The sequence below is a fragment of the Poecilia formosa genome, unplaced genomic scaffold (genome assembly GCF_000485575.1).
Source record: "Poecilia formosa unplaced genomic scaffold, Poecilia_formosa-5.1.2 Scaffold32, whole genome shotgun sequence".
In the NCBI taxonomy this organism is placed as follows: Eukaryota; Metazoa; Chordata; class Actinopteri; order Cyprinodontiformes; family Poeciliidae; genus Poecilia; species Poecilia formosa.
The window spans coordinates 1183209-1200487 of NW_006799971.1; the positions used below are offsets into that span (position 1 = coordinate 1183209).

Genomic DNA, 17279 nt, shown 5'->3' on the forward strand with positions numbered 1-17279 from the left:
CCCTCAAGCTCCCAGGCCTCTGGTAGAGGACCCGAGCTCAGAGGATGAAAGAGACCACCCACGGAGGGTGAGAGGGGAATTTTTTTATGACTTAAAAGAAATTGTACTTAGTAAATTAAAACCTTGAAATTGGACCTCTGTCTCTTTAAAAATCTAATTTACAAAGAAGAATGGGGAGAAATTCAGTCTGTAGATGTGTAAAGCTGATAGTCTAAACATCCAGCAGCTGTAACTGCAGCAAACAGAGGTCCTTACAAAGTGTGGAGGCTGAACATAACAACGTCATGAAACCCCAGAGCAACCACTTCAAGTTTCTATTTAGTGAGACAAAATGTAAAAAATGAAACCGCCGTCAGTACCTCAGCAGCTCACTGTATGAACACGTCACCTATAGACTCATTCAGAAAAAAAGATGAAGTACACGTTTTGGGCACAAGATGGGGTCATTGAGTTGTCGAAATGTGTGTTTTTTTTGTTTTTTTTCTATCATGCTGCACATCAGATTTGTCATGGGGGCTTTATTCATTTTCTGTGAGGTCATTACCTGTGGTGATGTCATGGTCGATTCCCTCCACAGAGATGGTGGCGTTGGAAATGGGGCTTCCCTGCAGGTCCCGGACGAAGCCCTTCACACCGCGATGAGTCTGAGCCCAACGCACAAAGAAAATTCTAAAACTCAGCAAAGAAGCTTTCTGGTGGCAGATGTCACCACATTATTAAAAAAAAGAATAAGATAAGTGCAAAATATTTTCATTTATGTTATTAAATAATAATACCTTTAAAGATGTAATATTTACAGCAACAAATGCACAACTTAATATTATTTTGACTGTGGTGACTTTCTATGATTTACTGTCCTGTAAACAACTGCCAGATAGTTTTTTTTGTATCACAAACTGGAGTCTCGTTACTTGAAATGAAGGAATATTTTCTTGATTAAGCTGTGTCTGACACAAGGCGATGACGTTCAGGATTTCTAAACACAGAGTGATGCCAACCTGCTCAATGTAGTTGACGAGGGAGTCGCGGTTCTGCTCCCAGTAGTTCTTCAGCATCTCTTCGTTGGGAAACTTGTCACAGCTGAGCTCCAGGGTGATCTCAAAGCAGTTGCTGCTCAGATAGTTGAAATCTTGCATCCCTATAACAGGACAGTAGTTTTACAGAGCTGGAAGACCAGGAAACTGATGATACAAGTGAAGATAACTGACAATCCCCCATAGACACATAAGTTTCACATGGATCTCAAAGGTGCAAGAATTTTATTTATTTATTTTTTTAAGGTGATTTCCTAAAATGAGACCGTTGTAATTCATTTCAAAGCTTTCTTGGAGAAGATAATGTGATATTTATTCTGTGCAATTTAGTTGAGGAGCAATCTGTTAGGAGGAAAACTTAAAAAGCTAAAAAAAAAAAAAAAAACCTGCCCAAGTGTGTCTAAATCAGTGGTTCTTAACCTTTTTTGAGGTACCGAACCCACCAGTTTCATATGCGGATTCACTGAACCCTTCTGTAGTGATGAATAAAATATGATTTTTTTCCTCCAATTTCAAGACATAGTGGTGACCCAACTGGAGTCTAGTTGGGTCCACCCCATGATCACTAAGTATTCTTAAAAGGTAGAGTCTCTGAGAACAGTTCTTCAAAATATAGTCAGTGTTTTCAACAAAGTTGAACTGACTGTCCAGGAACGACCCAAGGTATTTAAAATTTGCCACGGTTTCAACAGGTTGGCCATCGAGAGAAACTGGAACCATTTTAAGGTCTTGTTTAGATCATTTAATTAGCTCTACATTCTTAAGAGAATGAAAAATTTATAATAAATAGTAAAGACTTTGCGGTATTCTGATTTAGTAATGTAATTATATTAGTTGTGTTACCACCCCCACGCCACTAGTCGCAGTACCAACCCCGAAAAGATGCGACTAAGGAGCAGATTTAGAAGTACACCGAAAGCTACAGAATTTGGTAAAAACTGTGAGTAATTAAAGACACAAGTTCAATTCCATGCTGAGAGTGGAACTCCTTCAATCAGTGCTCCTCCACAGCTCTGACTGGCTCAGCAATGTAACGTGATCCTCTGCAGCAAGTGATGGCAAAACGGCGCATCATCACGACTTTACACAAGTGTGTCTTTACCTCCATGGCAGAGGCTCCGCCGAACCCCTGAGACCGACTCATCGAACCCCTGGGGTTCGACTGAACCCAGGTTAAGAACCACTGGTCTAAACTAATGAAGGTACATCTCAATAACATAGAAAATATATTGAGGTTCATTGGTCGGATTAAAAATAAGAACCTTTAGCCAATATTAAACACACTTTTCTTTAATCCCACATTTCTGTATTTAACATTTTTAATGGTTTGATGTAATACTATATCAAAAGTCATGTTTTAAATAACTGTACATTTTCATAATTAACAAAAATAAAGGGTTAAAAAATCATCTGTGTCTGAATTAATCTATGTTTCACTTAGTGATGGAGTCACAAAAATTCATGAACTTTTCAATAAGATTTGTGTTTTATTTTTAGATGGACATCTATTCTGTTGAGCCACCATTTGAATCAGTTTTTAAAAAGCATTTAGAAAACTAATAATAAATAGGTAAAATAATAAATGCATTTCCCATTCTGTAGTTTCTTTTTAAGCATTCCAATTTATCTAAATTCTATTATTCTTAACATATGTTGTCAAGTAAAAATCCATGTCCAGCATTAGCAACCACAGCCCAGCCTGCTTTGTTTAATTTCCCCACATGGAAAAAGCCAGGCTTCAATGTGCGATTTAAGCCACTAGATGCCACTGCATCCCACACTCTGGCTCTTTAACAGGTGATTTCCAAATCAAATATAACAAAACACAGCAGAAAGAAAAGAGCTGCCCAGAACAACGCTGCCTGGCAGGAAGTCTCACCTCCCGGCACACTGTACCAGGCCCCTCCGTTGGTGATGCCATCCTTGAAGCTGGAGTCGTCGTCGTTCTTACGGCAGGGAGGTCGGTGTGGGTCGGACATGACGGGGTTGAACATGGAATAAGCTCTGGCCAGAGACTTGAACATCACATCGTCCGGGCTGGCGCTGTACTCGTGGGCGGATTCTTTAAAGGATCGGTGTGAGGCGAAAGAAAAACAACCAGGAAATGTTTAACAGCCATTATAAAGTGTTAGCAGAACACATGCATCTGTTCCACATTAGAAGACAACAGTCTGGTTGCTCTGTAATAACACAGAGGCAGGAGTCAAATCAAAGACTTTCCTTCTGGTTTCAACTAACTTTATGAGGAGAGACTAAACTAATAAAGTATTTGGTGTTTTTATTATAGCTGAAATATTTTTGAGCAAATTAATGACAAACACAAAAACACCTTCGTACTGAACAAAAAGATGTGTATAAGATTCATATTCACCACTGCGGGTCTCATCATAGGGATAGTTGGCCACAACGTCTCCTCCATGCAGGTTGGCTGACAGGACGAAGGGGATGTCCATGATCCAGTGGATCACTGCTTTGGTCTCAGGAGCCAGCTGGAAAGACAGAAAACATGTTATTTTTAAAGGGAGGGGCAGTAATGTGCACTTTTCATCCACGTAGTGCCATTTTATAGGACAATCGAGTAGTTATGTTACCTGCACTTGTTACCACCCAAGTGCACATCTTAATGGTTGCCACGGGAGATTAATGGATTTCTTAAACATGCATGAAAGAATCAAGGCAGCACTCCAGGTATGTTTTTGATGAGATAACATTACAACATGATGTAAAGCTCAAAAAAGTTGATATTACATAGTACTGCCCCTTTAAAATCTGTATACAAAATAAATAATGTTGGTAAATAAATAATGTTACTTTTAAAATCTAAAATAGCTACACTACCAACCAAATTTACAGGAAAAGCATCTTTTGAAGTAATATCTACTGTCAGCTATTTTTAGACATTCCCCCTCTAGTCATTTTAAAGCAAGTTGTTTAAAAACTGGACTGGAAAAAAGACAGTCTAGACAAAGTCCAGGGACCACTTCACAAAACGACAAGAAACTTTGGCTCCCTTAAAGCAGAAAAAAATATGATTTGTGGGGCGGGCTGAAGCTTTTGCTTAGTACTGTAAAGATCTCTGACATAACAGGAAGGAACTGGCTTGGGGATGAGTTGCAAAAGCTGAGTAAATAAGTCACTGAATCACTTTGACTAATTGCTTGCCTTCGTGTTTTCATCCACGGCTTTTTTCATATTCTGCAGCAGATGGTTGTTGGCCCCGCCCTCCCGCTCATTGATGTAGACGATGCGGTCCAGATCAGGGAAGTTGCGGTTCAGATCCACTCCCTGAGCGTTGCTCCGGCCCACAAACCAGTCCTTGATCTCTCCAGGCTTCGCAGGGAGAACAGGAAGAAGAGGTTAGAAAATGTACAAACACACAAATTAATGCAGCTGAATACAGCAGCCAACATTTGTACAAATTCTGTACCAATAGCGTATCACACTACCCTGGCCTCACTTTAAAATAAAGTGCTATAGATACTTAAATAACAGTCTCATGAAATTATATTAGATGTTAAACAATGGACATATGAGGAAAAGGACCCAAAGCCCACAAGTATGATGGAGGAATTATGATGATGTAGCAGGAATGCTTCAAGTTAAAGCCTTTTGGCCTCAGCCAGGAAACTGAAAACGGGTCAAAACGGGGCCTTTCTGTAGGATTATGATCCAAAACATGAGGTCAGATGAAAACAGAAGACCCTGGACAGAAACTTAACCTGAATCCAACAGAAAACATGAGGGCTGAGCTGAAGCAAAGAGAGAAGAAGAGAGGAAAATCCAGCTTAGGAGCAAGTGATCAATTATTATGATGTAAAGACCCCAAACCTAAAGAACCCCTAAAAAACTTTCCCATATTTATAAATATCTTCTATGTTAAAAAAAATCACTTGGTTTTGTGGTAAAAATAAAGAATTCCAATTTTAGTTTATTTTATTAAATATTGTAGTAGCTATAGTTTGTTAATACTTTGGTTAATTTTAGATGTAGACACAGTATTGTATTGTGATTAAATATACATTAATTGGTTAATGGGTAAGGGGCTGCACAGTGGCGCAGTTGGTAGCACTGTTGCCTTGCAGCAAGAAGGTCCTGGGTTAATTCCCGGCCTGGGTCTTTCTGCACAGAGTTTGCATGTTCTCCCTGTGCATGCGTGGATGAAAAATGGATGGGTAGATTCCATTATTGTTGAATAAAGAACTGACTGGAGTTTTCTCCCAACTATTGCTGTTGTCATTTTGTGCATTACCATGAGCACTGCCAGCAGGAAACTGGAACATAGTAATTTGCAGACAGCTGACATAAACTGCTTGGATAGGAAAATATAACAATTTCATATATTTCATAGAAGAATATCAGTATGTTTTAGTTAGTTTATAAACGCACAACATAGTTCCAGTTAGTTCCAGTTTTTCCCCATTAATTGTCATGTTTATTTCTTTCAGGTAATGAAAATGTTTTCTCCGTCTTAGTTTTTGTGAGTTTTAACCTTGGTTCTGACTTTTCTCACTGAAAGAATGTAATCAAATAAAGGTTGGAGTTTACTTTTTTCCCATTATGCCGCCTCTTTAAAAGACTTTTGATGCAAGTGTAATAAATCTGTCAAACTTTTCAGGCAGTGTCCTGACCTGTGAGGCTGCCTTCTCGAAGCCGTCTGGGTTCATGGAGGGCATCAGGTGGATCCGGGTGTTGTGGATGAGCTCAATGATGGTGTCGTTGCCTTGCTGGTACTGATTGCAGAGGTACTGAGCCAGGTAGATGACCAGCTCTCTGCCCACGGCCTCGTTGCCGTGCATGTTGGCGATGTATTTAAACTCAGGCTCACCTGCAGACAAAACAGAAACAGCTCTAAGATCACTTCAGTCGAGGAGGAACTACACTTGTTATTCAGGTTTTTTCCTTAACCAATGACAGCACAAGAGACAACAGCCACTATCTTTAACACAAGAAGTCATCATTCAGATATGTCTACCCCTAAAGCAATTTAGTGTCCAAACCTTTTATTACATGAGCCAAAATCAAGGACACTCAAGGGCCAATTTTTTCCCCAACTAAAACTGGCATGAGCACTGAGTTTGTGGATGGCCCAAAATGCAAACAGGAGATAGGAACATGGATAATGTTAAATTTTCTTTAATAATACACATGAAAACTTACAACAACCAGAAACAATGCAGCAAGTCAGGGTAAACTAACAACGGGGAAATGAGAACCAGGAAGAAACTAAGACGTAATGGGAAGAATTACCAAGAATCGTCTTAGTATATTTATAAGTGGTAAATATACTGGGGAGCTTGATTACTGAACAAGGAAGAGATGGCTGATTAGAAACAGATTGCAGGTGTGAGGGGAGAGAGCAGAAGGCTGAGGAGAGACAGGGTCAGCAAGGGTGAGAGAGTTAAAACAAGGAAACTAAGAAAATGAATCTAAGAAAGTAAAGAATAGTCAGACATGTAATAAACCTAACACACTAGAATCACTAGGAAGAAGAGATCTATGGTAAAACAGAAACAAGGCCTCAGTTTCTTTCTAATAAAAGAAAGAAACTAAGGAATGAAACTAGAATCAATGAATCAAACCCCAAATCATCTCAAAGCAACCCAGGACATGACAAAAACACTAAAAGGTTTTGTAAAGAATTTTGTTCCTGCTTAAAAACAACAACAAAGCATGAAATATTTTAATTAAACAAAGACAATATAGTCAAACTTTTCTGTAGGAATCATTATGAATACAAAACCTCAGCAACCATTTTGCTAATTTATTTTGGGCTGTAGACAACTGAAAAAGATTAAGTCATTTCTCAGCAATTAAAACATTACTTAGATTCCTCTTTATTTAAAAAAAATAGCTTTGTCCTAATTGGATAAAAAAAAAAGACTACACCTGCACAGGTGTATCATTCAAGCGACCGCACAAATTCAGTCCAGGGGCCGTAAACAGACATTTGGACACGTCTGCCCCAGAGTAACCTGTCACACTGTGGTACATCAGGAACCCAGCAGTAATGTCTGCCCTGACTCATCTGCTGGAAGGCTAACCAGAGCTGAACGCTGCAGCCGTGTTCAGACAGTAATGACTTGGAGGCAGCAGACTAAAGTGAGGCAGCCACTGATTGATCAGTCTGATGGCTGGTGCAGGGCCGCCGGCTGCTGACAGCTCCATTAACACATTCACACACTGTTTCACCTCACACCACACCGTAAGGCAATATGTGGACAAGAAGCAGACAGGTCACCAGTCCATCACACGGCAACACACAGACACACAGGACTAACAAACATCTATTTAGTATGTAATCAGTTAAATTTATGATTTTGGACTGCTATATGATGCTGGAATGCCCAGAGAGGAAGCATGCATGTGTAAGGAGAACATGTACTCTGCAGAAAGGTTACTGGGATTCAAACTGCAGACCCTCCTCCAGCAAGGCAGCAGTGCTAACCACTGCGGGCGCCGGTAAACATGGTGTGTTTGACTATTAATGGTTTTGTGCAGCTGTTGGGAAACAAAAGAGCTTCTCTGTGTGTTGGGGAACAAAAACACTTCTGTTCAGTAGAGAATCAGAGTTCTTCATTGGCACATGGGGAGAACATGAGGTGGGAGTTGGTTTGTTTAAAGCTGTTCAGATCCACTCACAACATTGTTAAGGGTTGTAAAAACTCTGATTTTACTTTGTCTCAATGATGCTGCTCAGACAATCATAACATCAAAATCATTATTCAGATGTAGGGGTGGGCATATATTATATAATTTATTGCAATGCATTTCTTATCATGATAAGAATCCTGATTTATCGTCACCATAAATTCCATATGTCAATACCTTTGAAAATATGATTAAATTCAGTCACTGTTTACAGTTTAGTGATACAAATCACACTTCTGTGCATTTCTCAGGAGCAGTATTTGTGTCTGTGGGGCTACTATGATTGCTGAACCACACAGTTATATAAAAAGTACTAATAAATAGTTGTTATCGTCCTTTTTATTATTATCACAAAATATTCAGATAAAACTTTAAGTCCATCTTGGCCACCCCTATTCTGGTGTGAAAGCTTGTTTATTTTGTCCTTTTTATTTTCTCTAATGTTTCTTGAAGTGTGTGACACATCCACTCATTCACCCCCACACACATCTGGTTGTTATAAGGTTATTTTTAAACGCTCAAATCTGGTTTCTCTGCTACTAATGGTTTCAAGACCGGTGAATTGGTTTTACAGACTTTGAAGCACGTGCGCACGCACACACACACACACACACACACGCACACACGCACACACACACACAAACGCATACACACACACCTACTAGAAGTTGGATTTATGCTTTGTACCTGGAGACTGGCCCCTTCTACATGAACAGCCATGTTTTATATGCTGTAAATGATTACACCGGTGTGTGCTGTATTTTACTATGAAGGATGTTTGGCTCACTTTTCTTGGCAGAATGGTTTTAATCCAGACACATTGGAGAGTTTTGAGCAGGAGTAGCTTTTTAAAGATTGTGCCACAGCATCTCAGGTGGATTTAAGACTGAACTTTATTTAGGTTCCTCAAAAATAACATCTTTTTTGGACTTTACGACTGCATATTTGGGCCATTGAAGATAGAAAAAAATGAGTACATTGCTGTCAAAAAAATCTTACAAATTTTGACATCAATTTCATTAAGTTTCTAAAAAAAATGTTAAATTTCTGGGTTTCAAAAGTCAAACATTTTCTCATCCATTTCACAAAAGTCAAAATCAAAATTTGATCAAATCAATAAAGACGCGGGTTGTTCCTCTAACTCCGGGTGATTTCTGACTCCTGACTGTAAATGTGACACATCTCCTAATTCCCCACCGGCCCATCCTACTTTGTTTGTTCCGCTTGTCTGACAGGTGATCAATAAGGTTTCTAAGGTGACCTGGCTGTAATGACTGCGGCCACAGAGTCAGTAATGGAGCGTCACATCAGAGTGCCCTCATCATCGTGGCAACCCTGACAGCAGCAGGTGCTTAAGGAGACAAACGAAGCGGCAGACTGAGCAAACACATTCTGCTGGTCCTTCCAGTAGAGCATCACTATCATAGGAGAGATATTTGTTAGCTCTGTAATACAAGCTCTGACAGCTTGTATTACTGACATCCCTGCACACAAACGAGAAAACCACGGTGATGTATAGATTCTTTTGGATTGTATCGTAGTATAGTTGTGTCATGACTGAAGGTTTCAACCTGCTTTTTTGAAGAGGCAGTATTATATATTTCCCAGGCACATAGTGCCATTTTAAAGCACAATCAAGTAACTATGCTACCTTCAGTTGTTATAAAAACTTTGTATATATCAAATATGACTTAAAACAGTTAATGCTGTAATTCATTGCCTTGAAATTGAGCCTCTATCTCTTTAAGAAATCCCTGCTCTTTCCTTCAGGAAGTCATCATAACAGGACTCCTCTATTAGCCCTTTAACAACGGTTTTGATAGCACTAAAATTGATGCGTTTGGCTATGATGGCCATCATTAATTTTGCAGGAAAAAGGGAGACTCTTACAATACTGAGAACATGGTGAGGAACGGTGGTGGCAGCATCATGTTGTGGGTGTGTTTTATTTCTGGTGAACTGATTTCTGAAAAGATTCTGAAGCAAAAAAAAAAAAAAAACAAACATCAACATCAACTTCTAGTTGCTGTTGATGTTCTTCTGTTATTTGAATTAAACAAACACTGCAATAAAAAAATAAATAAATAAATAAATAAACCTACAAAAAGCCTTAAGAAACTAAAAAAAATCGTTCATTATGAGGTTTCTTTATTTCCTATTATTTCAATTATTGTTATATTTTCTCTCTTCTGTTTGGCTGTTATTCCTTCTTTGAGGAGGACATTCCTTTGAGAAAGTAAAAGCAGAATGAAGTCAGAGGGAAATGAGGAGCTTTGGTGGTCTGATGTATAATAAATGACCTCAAGCTGACAGCTTGGCCTTTCCTTCAGCTTCCCTTAACACTCCTGTGTTTTTTTGCCCACCTGACTCTTACATGTCCCTTGTCACGTCTGCATTAGGGCATATGTTCAGATTCTTCAACAATCTTTCTTTTCTTTTTTTATCTCTTTCTTTCTCATCACCTCCTCCTCCATCCAACAGGAAGAGGATCCAAGTCCACAAGGGAACAAAATGTCCAAAAATGCACACAGTAACTGCTCTTCGTTCTGTGATGTTTGGCTTTCTACACAAAACTCATTTCATTTCAAAAAGCACTTTTATATTTAGTACACTGCATTTCAACTCTTATGACATATTCAGCTGGGATTCTGGCTGCTCTCTATGTGGAAGTGTGTTTTGTTCTTAAACATCTATCTAGAATGCTGCTCGTTTTTAGAGTGGACATTTCTGTTATCATATATGGAAAGTCTGTTCCAATAACTAGAGAAAGATTAATCTTTGTCTTTATTTTTATTCAAAAGCAAAAGCATTTGAAAACCCATCTCACTGAACACAGAAAAGCCCTGAAGGACACACATCACTTGATTATATAGTCAGTAAAATAGACCCCAAGTCTGAACTGATCTCCGTTACCAGGTGGACAACAGAGACACATCTTTACCCACTGACCCTCACCTCACTGGAGGGAACAATTTCAGTTGGACTTTTGTTGAAAAAACTCACACCCAACATGACTGGCAGGAAATGAGAGCTGACAAGGAGTCATGACAGAAACTTCTGGTTCTCCCTTACTAGAGGAGAATAAACTCATAGATGCAAGCCCTCTCACACTTACACAGTGACAAAACATTAAAGAAAAACATTCATATACACAACGCACTGTCGATCCAAATTTAGATAAAATTAAAATGAAATACTTAAAATGAAATTTTCTATTACAAGAGTTATTAAAATTTCCATTGGCAGTTCAGATTTCTGTTTCCAAATACTTGGAAACAGAAAACTGACAAACAGAACACAGTGTGTGTAATGAACTTCACTCCGATGTACGATTCGATCAAGCATAAAATATCTATTGAACAGAAGAAACAAATGTTGGCGTTTTAAGCACTCTGTTATCATTAACTTGTCATAAAGCCAGTTTTCTTTTCCCTTTCCTGAGTCAAATCTATACAAAATATCAAACCTAGCAAAGAAATTCATATCTGTATTTGTCCTGATACTGAAAAAATTCTACATCGGGTATCGAAGACTCTGTTCCCAATAGGGACCGAACTATTCAATCTAATTTTATGAGACGAGCTCTGAGTGATGGCTTGTTTATTTTACATTATATTTAGAATTCCTAATTACACTTTCTGGACCATTTGAAAGGTTTGTTGCAGTTTATTTTTACATATTTAACCAAGGTAGTCAGCCTGTTATTTTTGTCAGTTTTAGTTTCATTATTACTTATTTTACTCCTAATTGTACTGACTGGACAAATTAAAGCTGTGCTGTTTTTACATATTTGACCAAAGCTATTGTTGTATTTAAGTGTGCTATACTGGTGCAGTTACCAAAGAAATATGCAATTCAGTACAATTCTGTGTGCGTTTATAAAAAGAAAGGTTTAAAGTAAATTCAGGACTGTTTTTCTGTACCAATTGGCTGATGCTCAACCTCAGATATCTGAATCGGCATCGGAACTGAAATAACTGGATCGGTTCATCCCTTCTTGTTGTTAAAATATGCAGCTTGACTAAAAATTCAAGCACATTTTAACAGAATTTCACAAATTAGTGAAAATAAAAACACACTTAGCAAAGGCTTGATAATACATAAAAATGTTTAGCAGAAGCTGTGGTTACTTGGATGCAAATATGAAAATAAATTAGGATAGTTAATGCTTTTGAGAGCACAATGTCACATTCTTTCTGTAAAAACAACAACAGCAAAACAAACTGCTGTATTAGTTGTGGCCTGTGTTTACATGCTGGGCTATGGGCAGTCCCTGTGCCGCGGACAGATGGCTGCTGCTCACCGACAGACACATCCACTCAACCACCATAGTCTTTCAGAAGCAGTCAGCCAGCCAATCACCGAGCAGTCGGCTCAGCGCACTAAGCCGATCTGTCGCCCTGGCAACAGCTATTTCAGCTCCACCTTCATGTGAACACGGTGCACAGATATCTGAGGGATATCTCAGAGGAAGATTAGGATTTTATTCCGCAAATCAAACCCACATTTCTGTGCCTGTATTCCTGCGCTCCACTGCCAGATGCTCTGCTCAGCAAAATGAGGGAGCTGTAAAAAAAAAAAAGGAAAAAAAAGAGAAAAAGAAGAGCAGCAGCAGCTTGGAAACTCATCTGTTAGTAATGAGGGCTCCGGTCTGCTACTGTGACTCATGCCGGTATACGCCCACAACACTATTACAAGCTTATTTAGTGTACGATCATTACTGTGTGTGTGAGACCGTGTGAGGTGAGCTGCACTGAAGTCCTGCGGCCAGATCAAACACTGCCGGAGGAGAAAATACACCTTAATGCAGTAAATGCTGCATGAAACATTTTTTAAAATCCAACAAAATTCTCTCCATGACCTTTTTTTGGGGAGGGGTTATGTAACGTTATTTCCTACCAGAGGTTGGAGAGGATTTTTAAGAAGTAAATCACTTCCTGATGTTTGTCACAGTCAAATCTATTGTTGCTGTCTAAGATAGGAATCAGTGAACCACTCCCAAACATCATTAAAGGATAAAAGAACTGCAGGCTAATCCGTTACCTCTCTAATTGGGACCAGGCGTGTTTCTCAAGCTGCTTTCTTGTCTGAAATAAACAATTTGCACTGAAGGTAGAATTAAAACAACAAATGAAACAATTTATTTATTTATTTATTTATTTATTTATTTATTTATTTTTGGTGGAACTTATAGTATTCTGAAAATATTTTCATTTCATTTTGTTCTAAAATGTCAAAAAGCAGAAAGTATAGAGCTGACTGTAGATCTGGTTAAAGTAGTGGGCTATAGGCAGGCACAGCCAATGCCTATAACCATACGGAAATACTCAAAGTTGATGTCTACATTTTTTTGTGAATAAGACTACGGCTGTATTTAAGATAAAACATATTTAAATCACTTTAGAATTGTTTGGATTCTGTGACAGCCTTGTGTCCCAGCTGTACCTGAATGCAACACGAGAGAATCCTAAATCATTAACTTATCACCTGGTCTGGTTGGATGGTACAGGCAGTAGGATTTGAACATCAGTTGGTTTTTCGGTAACACTTTATTTGAAGGGGGTTGAATAAGACTGACATGACACTTTCATAAACATGACATAACACATGTCATGAACATGAATAGGCTTATTCATGTTATGTCATGTTTATGAAAGTGTCATGTCAGTCTTATTCAACCCCCTTCAAATAAAGTGTTACCGGTTTTTCTCCAGAACCAGTGGTGTTTACATTCAGCCTGACTTGGTTCTGGTTCTGGTTCAGGACTTGGCTTTGGTTCTGGTTCTGGTTCAGAACTTGTCACAGGCAACATAATTTCCAAGTTGGAATAAGATTTAGAGTTTTTATCCAACTAATTTAACAGGGTTGCATTATAAATGAACATACACTGGTTGTGACTCAGTCCAATTTGTGAGGAAATTCCTCACAAATTATTTACTTGATCTTTTCTGATGTTGTGGGGCTGTATGCTGGGATTTTTCTAGCAGAATTTCTCCAAAGGGAAGCAAATAAAGATTCCACCTGCCCAAAATTAAAAATGACCACAAAACAAAAAAAGGTAAGGCCCAGAGTCTGTGGCAGCCAATTTATGTGTGAAAAGAATTTTTGATTTACTTCGTTCACAGTTTGGCCCTGATTAACCCTTAGTGTTAGAGGTGTGCCGATCGATCGGCCACCGATCATAATCGGCCGATCGATCGGCCTCTGCTTAAAGCTGCAGCATCTAACTTAAACATTTATTTTTACATACGTATTAAAACTTTCGCTGTCATAACATGAGACAAATAATCTCTGAAAAAAATAATCGATCTCCTCCCTGTTCTGCATAATTACTCCGCTCAGTCAGAAACAGCCAATCAGAGCTAGCAGTAATCAGCTAGCCGCCATGATATCGGGAAGTTTTCATTCAGTAACTCAGGATTGTTTATTATAATGGAACTTGTATTTGATTTGAATGTTAAGTTTTATACTTGAATTTTTTGGCAATGTTGAGAGGTTTTATTTGACTTTTTGCATTAGTTAGCCTCTTCAGAGCCTTCATGTTTTCAGTCTGTTAAAGATAGCAATACCGATAGCAGTAAAATTTGCACAATGCCTGCTTTGGTTTTTTCTTGGAAAAAACTGTTAAAAACAAGTTTTTGTCTAAATTAAGGTGAATTCATGGTTCCTTTTTCCATATAATGTAACCGGTAGTGCTCATGATTAAAAAAATAATAATTATGTGATCGGTATTGGTGATCGGCCGTGATCGGCCCTCATGGGTGATCGGAATCGGAATCGGCAGGAAAAAACCTGATCAGCACATCTCTACTTAGTGTTGTCATTAATGGAAAAGCCTGGTTATTCTATATATTCAGGTAGTTTTTAAAGAGACAGAGGTCCAATTTTAAGGCGTTAAATTACAAAGTAAAATCTCCTTAAAGTCATATTTGACATTAACAGCAGTAACATAGTTACTTGCAACAAAATGATACTATGTGCCTGGGAAACACATAATACTGGCCCTTTAATAAGTCTTATTCTCAAAGACTAGCAATAGGTCTTTTAAATTGCTGTGGCCCCTTTCTGTCAGAATTGTCTTTATTCAGACACTTTGGAGAATTTTCTAGAATTAATGGACTATTTAAGGTCTTAACCCAAACTGACAAGGACACTGCAAAACCTTTTTGTTTTTAGCCATTAGAAAGGTGGACTTGCAAGTAGTGCGTTGGATCACTGGCCTGCTGAGTAACCGTAGTGTTCTTAGAATGTAAGGTCACAAAGTGAAGATAGAACTTTGTAGTTATAGGGCAGACTTCATGGTTCCATCGATTACAATAAATCATCCCGGGTCTGAAGAAGCAAAGCAGACCCAGAATGTCACCCTTCCTCCAGGCTTGTCTCCAGGTGTGAAATCAGGTTAGGTTTTCTTCACTCCTTTACATTTTTCTTCAAAGCAGTATGTTGAGAACTTTTAAGTCTGATCTTTGGGAACCTCGTTCGCAATTTCCATCCATCCATCCATTTTCTTTACACCCTTGTCCCAAGTGGGGTCAGGAGGGGTGCTGGTGCCTATCTCCAGCGAATGTTTCAGGCGAGAGGCGGGGTCACCCTGGACAGGTCGCCAGTCTGTCGCAGGGCCGTTCGCAACTTATTTTTTAAAATTTTGTCATTAGAGTACAGAAGCTATATATTGATTTGTGGATCTGTCTTTAATTAGACTTGGGACATTTGACATAAAACTGGAAGCAGAATAAAGTAATTACATGATTAGAACAGAGGTGGGACAAAATAAGTTATACTTCAACTCCTCCCTTGAATATATATAAAAACTTGAGATATGTATATGTGTAAATTTATTTTCCCTCTCTCTACAAAACTGTACAAATTGTTAGATATGTAAATGCAGCTAAATTAAAAATATATATAATGATTTTAATCTAAGACCAGTCTCCCACTTTTGTTTTTCTTGTAACTGAAAAAAAAAACTCTGTGGCTTCTCTTCCCCTGTAGGCTGCCAATAAGGGTTGTAAGAAACACTTCTCACTCATTTTAATACTTTGTGAAGGAGTGGATTTCAAATTGCTTTAGCACAAAGTGTGGTTCATCATCTCTCAGAGTCTTGAGGTGTGGTAGAGAGGTGTTTTCCCAGAATCACGACTCAAAGATGCTGATCAACCAGCAAAATGGCGGCTTTGCGTTGCTGGTGCTACAATCTATCATCTGAATATCTGGGAGGTGATGCACCAGGGTCTGGTTACGCAGATTAAACACACCTGCGCACTTCCTTTATGTATTTTTATACACTCCATACAATAAGAATAAACAATTTGCTATGCGCCAAACTGCCTCGTGTGTCAATGTGATCAGAAGAAGTGGTGACATCTTCTCAACAGCAGAATAAACCCGACAGAATAAGTGGGATGTATAAATTCAGCGTATTTTCACGCAGGCTGTGTGCGTAAAAACTGACCTGGCTCGTGCGTCCCGGGGTTGTCAGACATCTCAAGCACGAGCAGCTCTCGGCCTTCAAAGCTCTCTCCAATGGTGTAGATGCGGGTAATGGTTGGGCACTGCAGCCACACCGACACCAACGCTTTCCGCAGTTCGTCGTAACGATGGTACTCGAAGGAGATCCCGGGCTCGGTACCGGTACTGGCCGCGGCGGCCAGCGCGAGCGCCGCGGCGGCGAACAGGAAAGAAGAAAAGAGCGGTTTCATTTCGTCTCGTTCTCGTTTCCTCGTTTAACCGTAAGTCAGCCTCGTCTGCCTGCGGCTTGCTCCAGAGTCTTATCGATGCGCAGCCGCTTCGCTCTGGGCTATAAATATCTCTCCCTCTGCCTCCCTCTGCTTCCCTCTGCGCGTGATGCGCTGCTGTACCTGAGAGGAGCGCGAGAGACGTGAAGCCAATACAGAAGTCCCGCACTTCCTGTCACAACTTCCAAAATGAAGGCGTTCATATGACAGCGTTTTAAAATAAAAGGAGTAGATTTCCGCCGAGAAGTCTGAGAAAAACTTTGAAATTTCTGCGTTCGAAAAGTCCCAAATTTGCTAGAAAAAAAGAATCCGAATTTTTTTAGATTAATCTAAAATATTTCCTACAAAAAATGTGGACATTTATGAGTTTGAAAAGTTGCAAATTTGCAAGAAAACTCAGAAATTTCCACGGTAATTTCCAACTAATTTTCTATGTAAATTTTCATACCTGCAAAATAAAAATAAATTAAAGTTATTGGGTTATATTTGAAGGGACGAAGACATTTACATAACCTTTTCAATTACATAGCCAATAAAATGCACGAAATATATGCTTATGCATTCGGTGGACGCTGTTATCAAAAGTGACTCAAATGCAATGCAGTAAATATTTATTTATTCATTTCGAACAGACAAAAGTAAAATCAAGAAAGAAGAAAAAGAAAAGTTAAAACAAGTTATGATGCCCAAGTTCGAAATATCAAATTTAACAAAAAGCTACTTAGATCAGTGTTCTTCAATCATAAAACAATTATTGTAGTTATTAAAAAACATTTTCTTCCGAGAACGTTTTTTTTTATTCTAGACTTGATTAATGTAAATTGATACATGTAACATGAAATTAAATTGCAACATCTGCATG

The 17279-nt window shown here is 38.8% G+C and overlaps 1 protein-coding gene across 1 annotated transcript in view; it reads right to left on the bottom strand.

The window, feature by feature from the left end:
- Positions 1-16559, bottom strand: part of cpe (carboxypeptidase E) — a 20604-nt gene extending 4045 nt beyond the window's left edge. The window contains exons 1-7 of the mRNA XM_007549623.2: positions 16135-16559; positions 5663-5859; positions 4197-4364; positions 3406-3523; positions 2914-3096; positions 999-1138; positions 545-644 (exon numbers count right to left, since the gene is read on the bottom strand). Coding sequence (XP_007549685.1) covers positions 545-644; positions 999-1138; positions 2914-3096; positions 3406-3523; positions 4197-4364; positions 5663-5859; positions 16135-16381 — 1153 coding nt within the window. The 5' untranslated portion in view covers positions 16382-16559. The remainder of the gene's footprint in view (positions 1-544; positions 645-998; positions 1139-2913; positions 3097-3405; positions 3524-4196; positions 4365-5662; positions 5860-16134) is intronic.
- Positions 16560-17279: the final 720 nt, after the last annotated feature.